The sequence below is a fragment of the Colossoma macropomum genome, unplaced genomic scaffold (assembly GCF_904425465.1).
Source record: "Colossoma macropomum unplaced genomic scaffold, Colossoma_macropomum, whole genome shotgun sequence".
NCBI classification, from domain to species: domain Eukaryota; kingdom Metazoa; phylum Chordata; class Actinopteri; order Characiformes; family Serrasalmidae; genus Colossoma; species Colossoma macropomum.
Window position 1 is genome coordinate 20,308,188 of NW_023494806.1, and position 20,175 is coordinate 20,328,362.

Here is a 20,175-nt window from a genome sequence, read left to right on the forward strand (position 1 = left end):
TCCACCCAGATATAATTCACTGTATAATATTTAGCATGGTAGACACCACCCAGGCATGAGAGTGACCAAGCAGTCACATCTGGTGCTACATGATTGTGGCCTCTATGCTGAAGTTGCATAAAACATCTTAAGTTTAATTTTCCCTTAAAATTACTCTTAAGTTTGTTATAAAGTAAAATGTGTTGCACAAAAAAGGGTATTACTGACGGTCTTTCTAATGTGAAATTGTCATACATGATACACCGACTTTCCCTTAAGTAATACCTCAAGCATTGTTAAGTTCCTTAACTGTCATTTTCCTCAGGACAGTTTAGGGTAAGGATAATGCTCCCTTTAAGATCTTGGCCAGTGTGAGAAGCTGAAGTTATGGCTGTGGTTTGGAGGTGCTTCATGTGTTTTACTCAATGTAGGGTTTGGTGCTGAAGAAAATAATGTCTTCAAATATATAGATAAATCAATATTTTCTACACCGATAACATGATAACGTGACTGGGTGTTGTGAGTTGTGTTAGCCCACCTAGCCTGCACAGCAGCAGCCAAGAAATCAGAATTTTTTTCAGAAAAATATTAAGGTTGTGAGCAGCCATGCAACACATTCCATATATATATATATATATATATATATATATATATATATATATATATATATATATATATATACATATATATTTATTAAAAGAGAGATTTTATTTTCAGATATAAGCTTTACTCTGTGCTCCACTCGTACAGAGACTGATAAACGTCATAGTTAAACTTGGCTAAAACCCACCTCCTTTGTGAGGAAAGTGATTGACATGTAAAAAGGCCATGAAAATAGGCAGGTAAATGCAGATAAAACATTAAAAAATACATGCCTGAATTAGTATTTTTATTTACGTCAACTGTATTACGTGTTCATGACACATTTCCAATGGAGTTTTCATGTAAAGTTTAAGACATTGTGTATGTTTGTATGTCGTGAGTATAATCTTCACAGCCTCTGCCATGATGTCCATGCTGGGAATACCGAGCTGCTTCTTCTTGTAGCTGCTGAGTTGTTGGTGTGACGTGGTGCCGTAAAGCGTTACACAGTTCTGGCTAGCGGTTCTCATGCTGCTCCTCCAAAGTTACATAGCGCTATGGCAGGTGTTGTAGCCCAGAGTGACAATGACAGAGATGCACTTGCCCCCCATTATAAGTCAGGGTACCTTGAAAATTATTTTGCCGTTGTTACTGTCACGTAAAATTGTTACATAATCTTGCTTTAAGGGAAAATTTTAAAGTGTATTATGCAACCAAGCACTGGTTTCGTGTTTCAGCATCTCGTGTTTCAGCAACGTGGTGGTGGTGTGTTAGTGTGTGTTGTGCTGGTACGAGTGGATCAGACACAGCAGTGCTGCTGGAGTTTTTAAACACTGTGTCCACTCACTGTCCACTCTATTAGACACTCCTACCTTGTCAGTCCACCTTGTAGATGTAAAGTCAGAGACGATAGCTCATCTGCTGCTGCGCAGTTTGTGTTGGTCATCCTCTAGTCCTTCATCAGTGGTCACAGGACGCTGCCCACAGGACGCTGTTCAAATCAAATCAAATCAAATTTATTTGTATAGCGCTTTTTACAACTGATGTTGTCACAAAGCAGCTTCACAGAAATCCGTTTAGAACAAAGTTTCAACATGAAATGTAAATCCTCCAGGTGAGCAAGCCAGGAAAAACTCCCTCAGAGCTGAGGAAGAAACCTTGGGAGGAACCAAGGCTCACATGGGGGGACCCATCCTCCTCTGGTCAAACTACGTACAAAATTATTATTCTACTAATATTAATAGTAGTAGTAGTAATAGTTAGGAGGTAGTAATAGTTAGGAGACTTCAGTGTAGAGTGGGCAGCCAGTCCAAGGCAGGTGGCGGTGACTGGGTTGTGGGTAACTGGTCTGAAGCGGGTAGCCGGAGAGCTCTACAAACAATCATCCAGCAGTGTCCGGCCGGACAGGTGGGCAGTCGTTTACTCGGAAGAAAGGTAGGGAAATGGAGTTAGTTTAGTTCTGTATGGGTGTATGTATAGTAGTATGTAAAACATTTCCAGAGTGTGGCTAACGACTCTGGCAGATCTGACTATAACAGCTTAACTAAAAGGAGTGAACCAAAAGGGCACACAGACACGGGAGCACCCTGAGACAATCTGGCATCCCTCCGCTCCACCGTCCACAAACCTGAGTGTTTGCGTGTGAGCGGCGGGACGACAGCAGCGTCTCAGTTTACTATAATTCCCTGTGTCCATGGACCCCTGGATCTGCTGCCTTTATCCAAGGGGAAACATTAGCTACCAAAAGCTAAACTAAACAAGTGAGTTTTCAGCCTAGATTTGAAGATTGCGACTGAGTCTGAGTCCCGAACATTTTCTGGAAGATCATTCCAGAGTTTGGGGGCTTTATAAGAAAAGGCTCTTCCCCCAGATGAAACCTTCTGAATTCTGGGAACTATTAAAAAGCCAGCACTCTGTGATCTGAGTAATCGTGGTGGCTCGTAATGGGAAATAAGGTCTTGCAGGTACTCAGGAGCCCATGTAGGGCTTTATACGTCAATAAAAGAATTTTGTAATCTATACGGAATTTAACAGGCAGCCAATGGAGTGATGATAGAACTGGACTGATATGATCAAATGTTCTAGTTTTAGTGAGAACCCTGGCTGCAGCATTTTGAACTAGTTGAAGTTTACTTAAATTCCTGCTGGTGCATCCTGACAGTAATGCGTTACAGTAATCTAGCCTTGAGGTAATAAAGGCATGTACTAATGTTTCTGCATCGTGCAGCGATAAGGCATTTCTTATTCTGGCGATATTGCGAAGATGTACAAAAGCTGTCCTAGTGATGCTGCCTATGTGTTGATCGAATGATAAATCTGGATCGAGTATTACACCAAGATTTTTTGCTGCTGAACCTGGTATAACTGGAAAGTCAGCGAGATTTAAAGTTAAATCTGATAATTTATTTCTTGCCACTTTTGGACCCAGAAGGAGAACCTCTGTTTTGTTGCTGTTTAGAAGGAGGAAGTTACGCAACATCCAACTTTTCACATCTTTTACACAGTCCTCTATTTTCTTTAACCTGTATTTGTCATCAGGCTTGGCTGATATGTACAGTTGCGTATCGTCTGCGTAACAGTGAAAGTTAATGCCATGGCTACTTATAGCTGTGCCTAACGGTAACATGTATAATGTAAATAATAATGGTCCTAAAATAGAGCCTTGCGGAATTCCAAATCTTACTTGTGAATAATTGGAAGATGAATCATTTACCTTTACGAACTGATAACGTTCCGTTAAGTAAGATTTGAACCACGATAGGGCGGTCCCTGTGATTCCAACCATGTTCTCTAACCTTTCTAGGAGAATATTGTGGTCTATCGTATCGAAAGCTGCGCTGAGGTCAAGTAGCACTAACAGGGATACGTAGCCTTGATCAGAGGCAAGAAGATCATTTGTTATCTTAACTAGAGCTGTCTCAGTGCTGTGATGTGGCCTGAATCCAGATTGGAATTTCTCAAATATGTGGTTCTTATGTAGATATGAACTAAGTTGTTGGGCTACGGCTTTTTCTAAGATCTTAGATATAAATGGTAGGTTAGAAATAGGCCTGTAATTAGACAATACACAGCGTCAAGGTTTGGTTTCTTGATCAGAGGCTTAATAACTGCTAGTTTAAAAGCTCTGGGTACATGGCCCAGGCTAAGGGACGAGTTTACTATAGTTAAAAGAGGATTAATGATAACTGGTAGTACTTCTTTGAGTAATTTTGAGGGGATTGCATCAAGTGTGCAGGTTGTACAATTTGCAGAGGAGATAATCTTCTCTAGTTCTAGCTGTGGGAGTGGGTAGAAATTTTCAAGCCTTTCTTCTGCAGCTATGTTATGTTTTATATCAGCCACGTCAGATGACAGCCAAGTTGGATTTAATACTGTGGGTTGAATTTGTTGTCTAATATTTTCGATTTTATTATTAAAAAAGTCCATAAAAACTTCACTGGTGAGAGTCGCCGGAATTTGTGGTTCAGTACCTGCCTGATTTTTTGTAATTCTAGAGATCACACTAAACAGTCCTCTAGGATTATATTCATTATTCTCGATCAGCGAGGCCAGATATGCTGAGCGAGCTTTAGTGAGAGCATTTCTATACTCTATAAGGCTTTCCTTCCAGGCCAAGTGGAACACTTCCAGCTTGGTTGATCACCATTTCCGCTCTAGTTTCCGTACTGTTTGTTTTAAGGTACGGGTTTTATCATCGTACCATGGGGCTTTTTCTGTCTTATCCTTTTGATTTTTAGTGGCGCCACATTTTCTAAAGTAGATCGGAAGGTATTTTCTAAATAGTCGGTTAGTACATCTAGCTCCACTGGGTCTGATGGAGTGGAGACTAGGGTTGTTAGTACTGGGAGGTTTTCTATGAATTGTAGGGCAGTAAATGGTTTTATTGCGCGCTTTGCAGAATAGCGAGGGGACGTACATATATTATAGCTAAAACGTAGCTCATAAGAGATTAGGTAATGGTCGGAGATTACTGAGGTTTGCGGTAGGATATTAAGCCTGTCTATGTTAAGTCCGAGTGTCAGAACTAGATCTAAAGTGTGACTACAGTAGTGTGTAGGCCCTGTTACATTTTGGGTGATACCAACAGAGTCTAGGATTGAAGTAAACGCCTTTTTTAGTGGGTCATCTGCCTTCTCAAAATGGACATTAAAATCTCCTACAATCATTACTTTATCATTGCACACAGCTAGGTTTGCAGCGAAATCACTAAATTCTTTTAGAAATTCTGAGTAGGGCCCTGGTGGTCTATAAATGTTAAATAATGAAAATGCCTTCTTTTTTGTGGCCGGATTAGTAACGTTGATGGAGAGAACCTCAAAAGAAGTGAAGGTGTCACATTGTTTCTGACTGATATCTGGGGTATTCTGGTAGATTACACATAATCCACCTCCTTTGCCTGATAATCGTGGGCTGTGTACATAATTATAGCCCATAGGGGTGGCCTCATTTAGTGCTGAATAATCATCCTGTCTAACCCATGTTTCAGTAAGACAGAAAACGTCAAATTTATGATCACTTATAAATTCATTTATGATTACTGCTTTTGAGTTTAGTGATCTTATATTGAGTAACCCAAATTTTAGAGTTGAGGTGTTGCTGCCATCATCTGAATATGATTTAATATTGATCAGGTTGTCGAAACGGGCTGATTGAGTTATTCTACGTTTAGATTTAGATTTAATTCGGGGCAGAGACACAATCTCAATACAGTGGAACCTAGGTGACGCAACTGGTCTGACGCAGCTGGTGCTAATAATCGTCTTATTTTCAGTACTAACACTAGCATTATGAGCTGTAGCGTTTCTATCTTTGCCGCTACTTACGTGGCCTTCGCTGTGTAGTCAGCGGATGGCCCTCTCGATGTTCTGTGAGAGAACAACAGATCCTACCTGACTAGGGTGGAGGCCGTCCCTCCGGAAAAGCGCCGGCTGTTCCCAAAACAAGGCCCAGTTGTCCACGTAGGTCAAGCCGTTGAGGGCGCACCATCCGCGGAGCCAGGACTGCAGCGCGAAGAGCCTGCTGAACCGCTCGGATCCCCTCCTGTAGGTGGGTAGCGGTCCGGAGATGATGATCCTGGCGTCTGTCTTCTTCCTGGCGGTGTCCAGCAGCGTCTGGTAGTGCTCCTTCAGGACCTCGCTACGACGGTCGAGGATGTCGTTGGTCCCGACATGGATCACCACGGTCCCGAAGGCGTTTCGTCTGAGAGCCGAGGGGAGGCGCCTGGCTATGTCTAAGACACGAGCACCTGGAAAACAGGAGACAGTGGCATGGGTGTTTCTAACCTTTACTTGAACGTGGCGGACAACAGAACTACCAATAACATAAACGGAGTTCCTGTGAAGAGCGCCGGGGCGGGCGGCGAGGCCCGGGGCGCTGGGGCGGGCGGTGGCGAGGAGGCCCGGGACGTAGGTGAGGGCGTATGCGGTGTACTGAGGGCGGCGAAACGGTTTCCGGAGGCGAAGATCGGCTGGGGCGGCGGTGTGGGTCTGCAGGGCCCTCTGCGGCGCTGGCGTTCCCAGGGACAATGCGGGGCTGGCGTGAGAACGGCGTCTCCCGGCGCGCGGAAAGACGACGCTGGCGCCACCACCGAGGGGGAAACTTCCCGGGCGGCTTCGAGCATCGACTTCTGCTGAAGGAGCTCGTCCTGCTTCTTCAGCAGGGCGGTGATCTGCCGATCCAGCCGGGCCAACTCTGCACTCAGGGTCTGGAGGGCGCTTTCCTGGGCGGACGCCATGGTGGATGGGCTGAGGGAATAACTGTGAGAGAGATAGAAAAAGAGAGAGGGAGGAGACAAAAATAAGAAGGAGAGGCGTGAGGGGGTTAGCGGCCTGCTAACTGCAGAATTTTCAACTAATTTTCAAGTAAAGTTTGGACGCTGCTCGATCTGAAGTTCTAAGGTGTGGTGCTCTCTGTCGCTCGCAGTGACGTGCTCTCTGTCTGTTGGCTGTTGGCTGGATATTTTTGGTTGGTGGACTATTCTCAGTCCAGCAGTGACACTGAGGTGTTTAAACACTCCAGTAGCACTGCTGTGTCTGATCCACTCGTACCAGCACAACACACACTAACACACCACCACCACCACGTCAGTGTTACTGCAGTGCTGAGAATGACCCACCACCCAAATAGTACCTGCTCTGTGAGGGTCCATGGGGGTCCTGACCACTGAAGAACAGGATAAAAGGGGGCTAACAAAGTATCAGAGAAACAGATGGACTACAGTCTGTAACTGTAGAACTACAAAGTGCACCTATATAGTAAGTGGAGCTGATAAAATGGACAATGAGCGCAGAAACAAGGAGGTGGTCAGAATTATGACACTCACTGAAAACCTGTGAAGAGGAGAGTCCAACAGTCAAGAGCAAGAGGATCTGCTTGCTCTGTCATCTCATCCAGACTTATAGGAGAAGACTCACTGCTGTTATGGTGGCAAAGGGAGGCTGCACACTACTCACTGAACGAGTGCCAATAATTATGACACACAATGTTTTGTTAAAAGGCTTTTATTTTCTTAGACTACATTTAAACAAAGCACACATCCTGTACCCATCCGAAAACAATGAACAAATGGCCAAATAGAATTCAAATCTCTTTTATGTTGCTCATATTTATTAATAATTCATAAAATCCCAAAACCCTTAAGGTGAAAAAATGAAAGAAAGAAACAAAACAAAGGGAGTGTGATTCACCTCTGACCCTCTCTTCTATATAGTCAACTCCAAATTTCATACAGATATCAGGAGCTTCAGTGCTCCCCTGATATATTTTGCTGTTTTTGAATATTATGTATGAATATTATGACTGAATATTATGACTCGTCATTTATGACTCAAGTCATAATATTCACATCATGATCACAGACATAATATTCTTACAATCACACAAAAATATTCATAATAATGGGAAGAAAGTCAGAGATCTGCACCACAACTCAGTAAAGTCATCTTAACACTTCATATCTTTAATTTTCTAACAGCTGTGCTGCAAAATAGGTTGAATAACGGCAGAGTTTTAATTTAGATCACAGATCTGACAAGATCATAGTTGAGTTCTCAAAGAATTTGCTGGGTGGTGCTGTTCTTATATGTGGTTAAATCTGGCTCTGACTAAACAGATGATCAGGGCAGCTGGAGACCAGGACAAAGACACTCATTCAAATTAGTGAAGTCTGTTAAACACTGAATAGCTGGACACAAGACCTTGATGGCGAAGGTGAATTTGATGCCCCTACAGAAATGATTATGAAGCAGTGTTGACAGCATCAGTATTTCTTTGGGACCAAAAATATTGCAAAGAATATTCTGTAGTACCTCTGTTAAGAAGTAATTATAATTATAATAATTATATTTCATCTTATTTTTTTTACCATTTCAGATCTTTTAGGAATTCTTCAAGCGCTCCAAAATAACTGGAGTTCCTCCACTCACTTCTCTTTATGACCAGCAGGTATTACAGAAGGTTTTGGTTGTGATGCAGGAGTTAAACCGCCGCCGAATGTCTGCCTTGGGCTTCCATTTAAGATGTCATGAAGGTCCGGCAGGATGTCTACCTCTGTACCAACTTATGTGAAACTGTAATATCAGTTAAAAGGCCAGCAGAGGGGAACCTAATGGCTAACGATTTCCGGGAATTCAATTTTAAGAATGCAGATCTGTTACTTTGTTAACTTTAATTCAACAGAATCATGATTGCATTTAAACTAATGCATTACACTGAATATTAGAATAATCACAAAGTGACAGAGGAATCAATCACATTGTAAGTTACGGAGACCTATTTCATGAGAAAACACCATTCTATGCCTTCTGTAAGTCTTAGATATCTAAATCACTGTGAATGAGAACAGCGGCCTAAATAGTGGGTTGTTAAAAATGGAAAACAAGGGCAGGAACTCCCTCTCAGAGCTCTCTACTGATTTAAAATTAATTAATTAATTAAAAATACAATTAAACTAATTTGTAACGTAAACATGACACTAAGGTGTGTCGCATAATTTCAAAAATGACATCAAAATGAGACTCAAAATAATTTACAGCTGGTATTTATTTATTTATTTACCTACAGCAAACCACGGCATAAGCTTATTTATATAGAAACCTGAAGAGAAGAAACATGAAGAAATGGAATAATAACACTAGAAGAATAAAGTGCTGGTTTCCTAATCAAAGTGTGGGCTTCATATATAAAATCTAAATCAAGATAAGCGTTTGGTGTTGGCTAGAAACCATGGAAACCTGAGCCGGTCTGCTTCTTCTGAATCAATTTCCATAGCAGTCACATGGTTGTGTCCCAAACAAAGCTTCGGACACTGATGACACAGGACTTTGGAAAATGAATCAAGCATGGACAAAGTGCTTCACAGTCAATTGTGTTGGTTTTTGGTGCTCCAGTATGAAGAGACACCACTACTTTTAGAAGATCCAAATGCCCGTGTTTAATCAAGACCTGCCTTCTTTGAAATTTCTGTCCCACCTTCAACAGTGCAGCACATTCTGGTACCTAAATGTGCCAGAATGTAACTGCTGCAGCCTTTAAGGTGGCATGGAAAACTTGAATAAGAAGCCTGTCAGAAGGTGTTCATGGGAATCGCTGTTAGTTTATGTTCTGACTGAATTTTGACACCGTGCAGCCCAAACTGAGGGCCTAGCTCTAATTATTATGATTCACCGCTGCAGGCCAGAAATGAATATAAAGTTGTTTTTAGTTTGATTATTTTTTTTATGGTCTCTGTATGGTCCAGTCCATAGCCTGGCTGTTCCATAGTCTCCAAACAGCAACTAACTACAGCCAAGAACAGTCAGAAGACTCTGAGAACATTAAAGATCTGTAAGCCACTTGGGCTCCTTTTTCCACTGCGTACTACGACTCAACTCTACTCGACTCATTACTTCATTTTCCACTGCAGATGCAGTACTCCCTCAACTGGCTGTCATAGCGATGCCACAGGAAACTGCAGTGACGTGAAGGAGACAAACGTTGTTTAAAAAAAAGAGGCTGATGGCTGCACCACTGTGTCTGATCCACTCAACTACTCAACACACACTAACACACCACCACCACGTCAGTGTTACTGCAGTGCTGAGAATGACCCACCACCCAAACAGTACCTGCTCTGTGAGGGTCCATGGGGGTCCTGCCCACTGAAGAACAGGGTAAAAGGGGGCTAACAAAGTATTAGAGAAACAGACGGACTACAGTCTGTAACTGTAGAACTACAAAGTGCACCTATATAGTAAGTGGAGCTGATAAAATGGACAATGAGTGTAGAAACAAGAGGAGGTCAGAATGTTATGCCTGATCGGTCTATGCGTTTAGGGTGACAGTGACGATCCTCTCAGACCAAATAGCAGTCTGCAGTTTTTCTTGGAGCCTTCTATGGAGGTGATACCAAAAACAGTACCAGGTACCAGATTTGCCTGAAGAAGAACCAAAATAGGCAAGTAGAGTCGATTCGAGCCGGTACCATGCAGTGCAAATCAATACACAGTATGCCTCTACAGCCCATTTAGAGCTTTAAGAAATAACCACAAACAATCATAGCATAAAAAATCACAGCGTTTTGCCTCAGTTGCAGATGCACTGGTAGAAAACTCTACCTCTGACCAAATGCTGATATCTGTTAGTCATAATTGAGTTTTGAGTCGAAGAACACTCCCAAGATCTTTGTATGAGATTTCAGGGCATCCAATCTAGTCCATTTAAAGGGGGCTGACTGGTATTTAGGGATCCAACATGTTCCAAGAAAGCATCCCCAGAACCATTACATCACCACCACCAGCCTTAACTGGTAATATAATGCAGTTTGGGTGCAAAGATTCATGCTGCTTATGCCAAATTCTAACTAATTCTAGCATCAGCAGAAATCAAGATTATTGAGACCTTGAGACATTTTTCCAGTCTACAACTGTCCAGTTTGCCTCAGGCTCCTGTTCTTGGCTGTCTGGAGTGGAACACACTGTGGTGTTCTTCTGTTGTAGCACATCTGCCTTAAGGTAATATGTGCTACTCGTCTTGTTCAGAGATGCTTTTCTGATCTTCACTGTTCTAAAGAGCAGCTAATAGAGTTCTTGTCAGATCAAACAACTCTGTCCATTCTCCTCTGACCTCTTATCATCTGCTGCTCACTGTGTACCATCCTGTGTAAACTCCAGAGGCCATTGTGCATGAAAACGTTGTCCTTGGAGTTGAGGGACTCATTTTAGACACCTGCAGCTCCGTCATCCTTCCAGGCAGTAATGTGGTTTCTCTCCTGTGTGGATACGCTGATGTTTTTGGAGGCCGCTCAGCTGACGAAAATTCTTCCTACACAGCGAGCAGTAATACGGTTTCTCGCCGGTGTGGATGCGCATGTGTTTGTTCAGATTGCACCTGTCCGTAAAGCTCTGCCCACACTCTGAGCACTGATACGGTCTCTCTCCTGTGTGAATTCGCTGATGTGTTCTGAGATTACCTTTGTCACTAAAGCTCCTCCCACACTCTGAACACTGATACGGTCTCTCTCCTGTGTGAATGCGCTGGTGTCTCTGAAGAGTGCCTTGTATAGTAAAACTCTTCCCACACTCAGTGCACTGGTAGGGCTTCTCTCCTGTGTGGATGCGCTGGTGGTTTCGGAGGTGACTCTTTTGATAAAAACTCTTCCCACACTCTGAGCAGTAGAACGGCTTCTCTCCTGTGTGGATGCGCTGATGTGTTTGCAGGTTACTCCGCTGATAGAAACTCTGTCCGCAATCTGAGCACTGATACGGTTTCTCTCCTGTGTGAACGCGCTGGTGTATTTTGAGATGACTCTGCTTTTTAAAACTCTTCCCGCACACTAAGCAGATGTGAGGTCTCTCTTTGGCTGCACTGAGAGATGTGCTGGTGTAAACAGTACCAGAAGATGTTTGCTGAGAGCCAGAGCTTCTTCTGGAAGCCATTTTCTCACATGTAATCCCTTCTGAGCTCAGCAGTTTGACGTTCTCCTCTTGGAGGCTTGAGCGGAAAGCTAGGAGCAGGACAAGGACTTGCAACAGGAAGTCAGTCCACCCTGGAAGAGAAAAAGGAAAAGAAAAACAGATTAAAATGTCGAAAGCAACCAATGTGTGAAAACCATGTTAGGTACTGTTTCTAAAGTAGACAATGTTCAAACTAAAGTTACAATTTTAAAAATAATTAAATACAAACGATTCAAGCTAATATATCCTAAACTGCAAAGCATTCCCAATCATTCTGTTGCGGCCAGCACTGTCCACTCCAAACAGGACGGCTAAATGGACTATGGATTGAAACATAATGCCAAAGAAGCAGGTCGTCTAAGCAGACAACTTTCCCCACTCATCAGCCTTGTTTTGATGCTCCTCAGATCACTGGAAGCCGATTTGAGACAAAGTCTGATAAACAGTGCATTCCCGGAAGATGCGGGACACACCAACACTGAATCCAAATGTGATTTTCCCATTTGTGGCACACCTGTTTGCTTTCTCTTTTGATAGGGTGACCATGAAAGAGGACACAGAGGGCAAGAAGACGGCACCGGGCATATCCAAATGCCAGACATTTTAGGCAATTTAGGGTGTTTTCATAGTAAAGTTTTTTTCCGGACTCAGGACAGCTTGACCTGCAAGTTCAGTCTCCACCCATTTTTCAAAATTCCCTGCATAATTAACTGGTTAAGATGTAAACAGAGTCATTCAGAGCGGTTTGGTGTGAAACGCTCCGTTCTAGATAAACTTACCGAGTCAGAACTGTTCACAGTGGTGGTGATAGGAACCAGACGTCCACCTCTAAAAGCTCCCTCACAGAAAGTTCCTACATGAAATGGTTATGAATTCACTGCCTGATGACTGAGACACTGTTTTATCATAGTTTAGAGAACTTAAACTCCATTCATGGTGGAGGGATACATGCAGGGCGCTGTGAGGCAAAATAGTCCCTAAAGAAAACTTATTATTTCAGATTTTCCACTAGTTTCCATCATCAACATTCCATATAAACTCAGAAGACTCGTGTAGGTTCACTGGTGGTTCTGGATAGTAAATAAAATGTCTATATTTGTGTTGTAGTCATGGCGACCCCTGGTTCCTATCACCACCACTGTAAAGACATCTGAACCATTTCACACCAAACCACTCTGAACCTCTGTTTACATCTCACACACTGAATTAAAATGAGAGGTTTTGAAAAACTGGTGGAATTTAAGTGGTGCAGCAGGAAGGCGCCAAGATGGAGCTGCTTCACTATTAAAGGTGGAACAGAGATTTGGAATAAGAATCTGGAGAACATGAAGCTAATTTTAGCCTCATGGTCAACTGGCCAGCTTCTTGTTTGAAATAGGAACCTGACTTCAGCCTCGTATTCTTACTCAAGTCTTTGCTCATAAGTATGAAACTACCGCTCTGCGCTGATAAGAGCACGAATTACTACCATCATTAACTGATTCGTGGACGTTTTGAGGATTTACCGCGTAAGTTCGAAATAAAGTATCCATTAAATGTTCCAGAGTTGGCTTGAACACGAGGCTGAAGTCGGATTCCTGCTCGAATTTTCAGTTCCACCTTAAATGGTGCGGCAGTTCTTATTATAGCGCCGCGGGCGCCAGCATGGAACTGCTGTGATATTTAAGGTGGAACTGAAAATCCGAATAAGAAGCTGGCGAACAGGAAGCGCCTCAGCTTCGTGTTTAAAAAGCATATTAAAACATTATTACCACTCAAACACCATCATGCCTGAGCCAGCAAAGCCCCAAACACAGAGTGGGAGACCGAGTGTCAAAGAGCTGTTTACCTGCAGCGGATCGGCTCTCCTGCTGAGCTCCGCCGATCAGGGAGCGGATCTCCGCTCAGAGTCCTGAGGGTCTGTGGTGCGGATGGTCTGATGAACCGACTCTGGATCAGCTCTCCTGCTGCGCTGCTTCTGCTTCTTCTTCTCCTTCTCCGCTTTACTGCAGTTGGAGAACCGCAGGTGTAGAATTAGCGCCCCCAGCTGGACTACAGGAGGAAAAATCACTCTGGAACCACATGATCGCCCACCCGACAAACCCAGATCAGAGCCACTTTTACAGTAAATTACATTGAAAAGCTCGTTTAAATCCTTCAGTTTGGCCTGAAGAGCTTGCACTGCGTGAAAACACACCGTCCAGATCAAATAAAAGCTGTAGATGTTCTACATGGATAAACAGATCTGTAAAAGCTGCCAGCTGCATGCTGAAAAAAGGCTGTTATGTTGGTCTGGTGTTGGTTTAGCTGGTCACCCCAGCATGGTCATGCTGGTGACCAGCCTGGTTATACTGGTTCGCTCTGATCTGTGACCATGTGGATCCACACTGCTACTCACTTTCTGCTGAATACAGGCTGGAGAAAAATGGGGGTTAAAGCAGCAAAGAAGAAATAAAATACTCAGAAAAGCTGAAACGCCATATTGCTGCTAACGACCCAACTTAGTCTGGAAAGGCCTTCAAGAGATCACCAGCTTCAAGGTGGTCTCCTGCAGCAGCAACCACTTAACACACAAAAGACTGTAAAGATGGGCATAGACTTCAGGAACAAACTCTGTGGAAAAGGAGTTTGTTAAATATGGAGGGTTTAAAGAGGAGTTCATTCTTCTTTCTGCAGCTAAAATCAAGCTGTTATATTACTGTTTTACCTCAACTGAACAACTCAGATCATTGAAACATGTAAAAACATAAAAAAACAAAACAAAACAAAACAAAAAAAACAACAAAAAAACAAAAAAAACAAAAAACATTTGATTTTATGGGCTGAATTTGACTGTTTGCTGTGATTTCCTCAAACTAAAGACAGTGCTAATGACACAGTGCCTTCACTTCAGGCAGTGAGACAGATAGTCAAAGTAAACGAAATTATGGCTGAATGGCATCAGCAGCGGGTAGCCGTGTGGACCTACACGGTCCCAGATCAGAATCAATCCATGCACAACCAGCATTTATCTGACCTGAGTGCTGTGTTTTCTCCACACAATTCAGGTCAAACTGACTAATTTAAATGAGCTTCTGAATGTAGTTTAATGTAAAAGTGTCTCTTTGTTCTGGATTATTGGGATAAAAACTCTTTTGTTTCTGTCCGATTTGGAGTTCCAAGTGAATCCGCTTTGGTAATTCTGCACCTGCGGTTCTCCGATGCCAGAAAGATGGAGAAGAAGAAGCTGAGCAGCAGGAGATCTCTGATGTTCCAGATTTCACCACAATTCGATAACCTCTAGACCTCTAATAGTCTCTTGAGAAAAATAACTCATACTACACTGATTGGTTCATCTACTGCATCCATAATGAGCAAAGTCAGCGTTTTCTGACAATTATTTACTTTCAGACTCCACAGACAGTTTCTAGACTAATTTTGAGATAATATCCTGAAATTTGAGGTACGAGTTCAAATGTAGCATTTTTCAAGCTTTGCACAATTGCAATAAAACCAAAACTTTTCTTAAACACTTTGCAAAATTGCTATTCTCAGTGCACTGTCTCTACGAGATAAATCCAGTAGGAGTATTTATTTGAAAATGTCCAGTTTGCAATTACTGTTTTAGCCCCACCTGGTGGTCAAAAATTATAACCCTGCCATGGAGAAGTAAGAGTACTAATGTGGTGGACTGAAGTTTAAATCAAACTGCCTACTTGTCAGTGCAGTTCATTAACATACATATATTTGTAGTCATAGAGTTTTGAGCCCTAATGAAATGTATCATTTGAATCTTTTATTGTTTCTTAATTGTAATCTTAAGACGATTTAGCACTGTAGGACCATACTGAGACTAATTTAAATAAATCAATCAATCTGTACATATGGTCCAAACTTGCTTTAACCCCTTTAGTTACAATAACCCAACTTCCACTTATGGATTTATGTGCTGCAGCCAGAATGTGCAGTAAAGTCAACATCTTTTTTAGAATTATTTACTTTCAGATTCCACAGATTGTTTCTAGACCGATTTTGAGACATCATGAAAACTTAGAGATTAACTCAAAAATGGTAGAGAAAAACCAAAAACAGACTGTATTTGGTAACTGTCAAAGATTAAATGAACTTAATTTCTTACCCACAAGATAAACACAGTAAGACATATGGTTGATTTTATAAATAGCACCAGGTGATGGCCAATTAATAGCATTTTTCATAGGTTGTTAGATTATGTCTACATGTGCATACTATTCAAATTTTAAGATGATAGCCAATATCAAGCCTGACAATACCTGCTGAAAGCCAATAGTTTAGTTGTCCTTAAGATATCCTTTATAAGATAGCTCAAAGATTCAGCATGCAATTCGACAAGCGGCGGCTGAGAAACAGTTTTTGCATATTGTAGTGTCCCCTGTTGAATAATTGTTGTCAAATTTGGTGGGTTTCCTCAAAATCAGGGGGGGTATAAGCTTATTCAGATTAATGAGAATTAGTGAAAGTGATCTTGAGCTGCAGCAATTTTTCTGAATTAAGTTTTTAATTTTTTTTGATAGTTCTTTACCTCCAGACGCTTGCGGACACCTATTTTGTGGAGAAATAAAGGAAAACCTCTGATTAGTTCACAAAAGTTAGTTTCACATATTTTGTCAAGTTTGATGCAAATTTTGGAGGTGGAGCTAAAAAGACCCAGTGCAGCATTAATGCGGAGTAAACCAAGGAATCTGGAGGGGAAAATCATTTTGGCTCATGGTTTAGGAGATATGGGCTGAAATGTATAATGTTGCTCAGTGGCGCCGCCATCAGGCCAATCGAGTGAGTGCATGAGAGTAGAGGGTTTACCCGATACCAGTTTCCTAGCATCAGTTCATTTTGGGATTTTAGCCACACAGCATGTTGTTATTGTTTGTTATTGTTGTATTTGGGGTAATTTGGGGAATTTACAGAGATCCTTTATCCTGTATGAATCAGTCAGTGAAATCATGCACAGATTACATTACTATGGGAGGCAAGTCCAGGCAAAAAGAAATTAAAATTAAAACAATAAAATGTAAATGCAGACCTCTTTTTGCCATTTCTTTTTCCAAAAATCTGTGCAAATATCCTGCCAAAATTGAAAATGAAATAAAATACCTACATTTGCAATTTCATTTTTCACATGAGCATGAGTAGTTTGTGACAAAAATAAAAATTTAAATTTGATGTACTTGTTTTATTGTTTGTTTTTAATTATTACTTTAACAATGTTCTGAACATTGTCTCTGTTGGAAATAGGACCCAATATGGTTTCCACAATTTTGTTACATTTGATGTTGAATTATTTTTTCTTTCTCTTCCTTTTTCTCTTCCAGAATGGAATGACATCCTGTTGCAAGTATTTTTCTGCTCCTAGTTTCTGTTCAACATAGTTTCACCAACAAGCTTCCAAGAGGAGAACATTTTAGAGTCATCTCAAAATACACTAGCGCGTTCACACAGGAGAGAGACCATATCAGTGCTCAGAGTGTGAGAAAAGCTTTACTGACATGGTCACCTCCAAGAATATCAGCGCGTTCACACAGGAGAGAGACCGTATCAGTGCTCAGAGGGAGGACAGAGCTTTTCCGTCAAGTGCAATCTCAATAAAACACCCGCGCATTCACACCAGAGTGAAACTGTATTACTCGATTGTGAGAAGACCTTCATTTGTTCTTTAAAGGACCAGAAGTGCCCTAAAAAGGAAGGTAGAAACTGGTGGTGAAAGGTTTTCTAATCTAATCAAGTCTATCAGCTGGACCAGAAGTTTCCATTCTTCTCCTTTAATTTCTTTGAAATAAATGGATACATTGCGCTTCACAGTAATCCCCAGAACTGAAATGGGTTTATCTACCGTTGCAGTTTGGTACTCATGAGAATTGACATGGCTAGGCCTTTACTCTCTGCTGTGGTACTGTCCAACCATCAGAAACTGCCCAAACATCATTTATTGGTGAATTTTTGAGCGTAGGCATTTCATGTCTAGTTGAAGCATATTGTTAAGCTTGGATCATTTTAATATTCATGTATGCTTCCACTTTTGTCTTTGGTTAAATGGCTCTGGTACTTGGCTGGGAATGCAGAAGAGTTCCCAGATAGCAAATGTGATATGGCCCAATCCTGGGCTGAATCAGGCATTCACCCGTGGCCCACATACTGCATGGGATAACTGCAGAGGAGAGGGCCAGATGAAGTTACCAAAACCCAGCCTGCATTTCAGCCACCTTTAATCCAGCACTGTCAGAACTGACCCACCACTCGAAAACACTAGTACAAAAAACAGACTGTTACAACAGCTTCCCTGTTGGTCTGTATCACTGCACCACCTCAGAAAAATCCCTGTGGTGTTAATGGAATAATCTTTGACTCTAATGCTGCTTGCATGGAGCACTGAGTGTACTGATGAAGTAAGAACCCGGTGTTGTGTAAACTAAGTAGTTGACAACTATCTAGAACTAGGCTGGTCAGATAGCTAACAGGCTAAAAGAGAGCAAGCATACTAAACAACACTATCATTAATATCACAGGCATGAATTAAAGTACTTATGGTATGATTAGCTGTAAAACTGCAGTATAAAAGACTGAAGGACGCTTGAATGTCTTATATGTTTCAAATGTCCGTGTTTCAGTCAGAAGTCACATCAAACCCAGACTGATTCCCAAACGGCTCCGTATTCCCTAATAGTTTGCTAGGGTTTTGAAATTTTAGCTTCTATAGCCAACTAGTCAAGTGTGCATGACTATTTCTTAGCTGTATTTTGCACTGTTAGTCTGCAGGAGTCAGTATTTAAATTCCATAGTGCACTATGTAGGGTTAGGGTTAGGATTAGGGTTAGGTTAGGTTTAGGGTTAGGGTTTAGGGGTTAGGGTTAGGGGAACATACAATGACTTCCCCCATCAACTGTCATCAGACAATTGTGGTTGGATAGGAAGATCAAGGGTAAAGGGGAATTTTAGGACACATCATCAGTAGTGTACCCCAGAGTCATCGGGTGTTTCGGCCTTTAAACGCTATACACCCTCATCCGAGGCGGCCAGCCATAGGTTGATCAAGCCCAGGCTTGTGTCCCATGTTCAATTCAATAATTTATTTTTAAGGTATTTTTATGTCTTATATAGTATAAAAGCTAATTTTGGGGGGGGTTGGTTTTTATGCCCTTGTATTTTTGAGAATGCTATTTTAGCCTTTTCCTTCACAAAAGTTTCTTTATTTTAAATTCTAAACTGCTGTGTTCTGTGGTGTGTGTGCTGATAGAAGACTGGGCACTCATTTAAGGTCCGTTTGCCCCAGACCACCTTCCCTGCGTGCTGTCCTAGTGGACCCAGAGAGGCTGAATACTTACCACCTGCCCAACTGACCCTTTGTTTACACCGCTAGGTTGCCCAGGTCAGCCAGACAAGGTCTGAGAAATGGTCTCATCTTGGGGCCTATCCCAGTCCATCTACCCAAGCAAGTGGTAGAAAAACCAGGACCCAGGTCTCGGCACCCCAGGGGCGCGAGCCAGCCGCGAATGGATCGCTGCCTCCCGAACCCCAGAAATACCTGAGCCAGTGCCCAAGCTCCCTGTTTGTTGACACCACAAGGCATCACAGGTTGCTTAATGCAAGCTTGGGCCTACTCTGGTATACACCAGAGCCCAGAAACCAGAGACCAAGGGCCAGGGCCAGCCGCGAACGGATCGCTGCCTCCCAGAACCCCTGGGACCGGAAACCGTGCCCCAACCACCCGTTGCCAGGTGACCAACTCCAAGACCCGGGAAGGTAGGTCCCGTGCAATACGTCACCTCCCAGACAGTCTTGGGCGGAGGTCCAAGCCGGCGGATAGCTTCCCTTCGAATTCCAGGCCGGTGTTAGCCGACACTGAAATCTTTCTGGGAAGATACCAAGCTTCTACCGCTTTGGACTCCCTTTTTGGGGTTGTACACCAGTGGCGGACTGGCTCCTCACCTTTCAAGATGTAGGAACCCGTCAGGCTTCTACCAGCAGTGCTCCCCCCACCTGAGTGTGTTGTGGCTTTGGGGGATGTGGTCTATCTTGACTGTGATAAATTCCATCGCGGCGAACTCTTATACTTTTATGACATGGGATTGTTCGCAAAAGTACAATGTTTTATTAGCAAAAAGTTCCATGTCTGTATCTGTTTTCGTTTTAAAGTTATTAGAGTTTAAAGATTTGGTTTTGTGACCATTTGCGTATTGGGAAAATTCCCAGGATTCTTTGAGAATCTACCGTGAACTAGAGTTTTGTTCATTTTGGTGTAGTTCTGGGTTTGCTGCTTATTTAGTATCATGATTCCCTATTTCAGGGAATCACCCATGCTATTCTCCCTCTAGGGATGAATATTGGGCTCCGAACTCAGGCTTGTATTCCAGAAGTTTGGGGCCTGGTCTGGTTAAGGTCAGGGGCCTGATAATCTGGTCCCCGCCATAGATTGGGTGGGAGGGTTTTTATTAATGAATTAATTAATTTATTTATTTAATTTTATTTTTTATATTTATTTATTTATTTATTTATTTATTTTATTTTATTTTATTGTTTTTTATTTATTTATACTAAGGTGTAAGGTTGGGTTTTAGGTCCAAGATTAGGGTTAGGGGTGGTGTTTAAGATTAGGTTTTAGGGTTTAAGGTGAGGTTTAGGATTAGGTTGAGAATAGGTTTAGGCCTAAGGTTAGGTTTAGGGCTAAGGTTAGGGTTAAGGTTAGGTATTAGGG

The 20,175-nt window shown here is 42.2% G+C and overlaps 1 protein-coding gene across 2 annotated transcripts; it reads right to left on the reverse strand.

Annotated features, from left to right (window-relative positions):
* Positions 1-9,741: 9,741 nt before the first annotated feature.
* LOC118827530 (gastrula zinc finger protein XlCGF49.1-like) lies at positions 9,742-13,451 on the reverse strand. Of its 2 annotated transcripts, none has more exons than XM_036598926.1 (2): positions 13,321-13,451; positions 9,742-11,584 (listed from the first exon to the last, which is right to left on the reverse strand). In XM_036598926.1, exon 2 carries the CDS (start codon positions 11,472-11,474, stop codon positions 10,776-10,778), a length of 699 nt encoding a protein of 232 aa, XP_036454819.1. In that variant the 5' UTR covers positions 11,475-11,584; positions 13,321-13,451; the 3' UTR covers positions 9,742-10,775. The 2 variants fall into 2 exon arrangements, with proteins under 2 accessions (XP_036454819.1, XP_036454820.1); XM_036598927.1 differs by lacking the exon at positions 13,321-13,451 and adding an exon at positions 13,244-13,310.
* Positions 13,452-20,175: the final 6,724 nt, after the last annotated feature.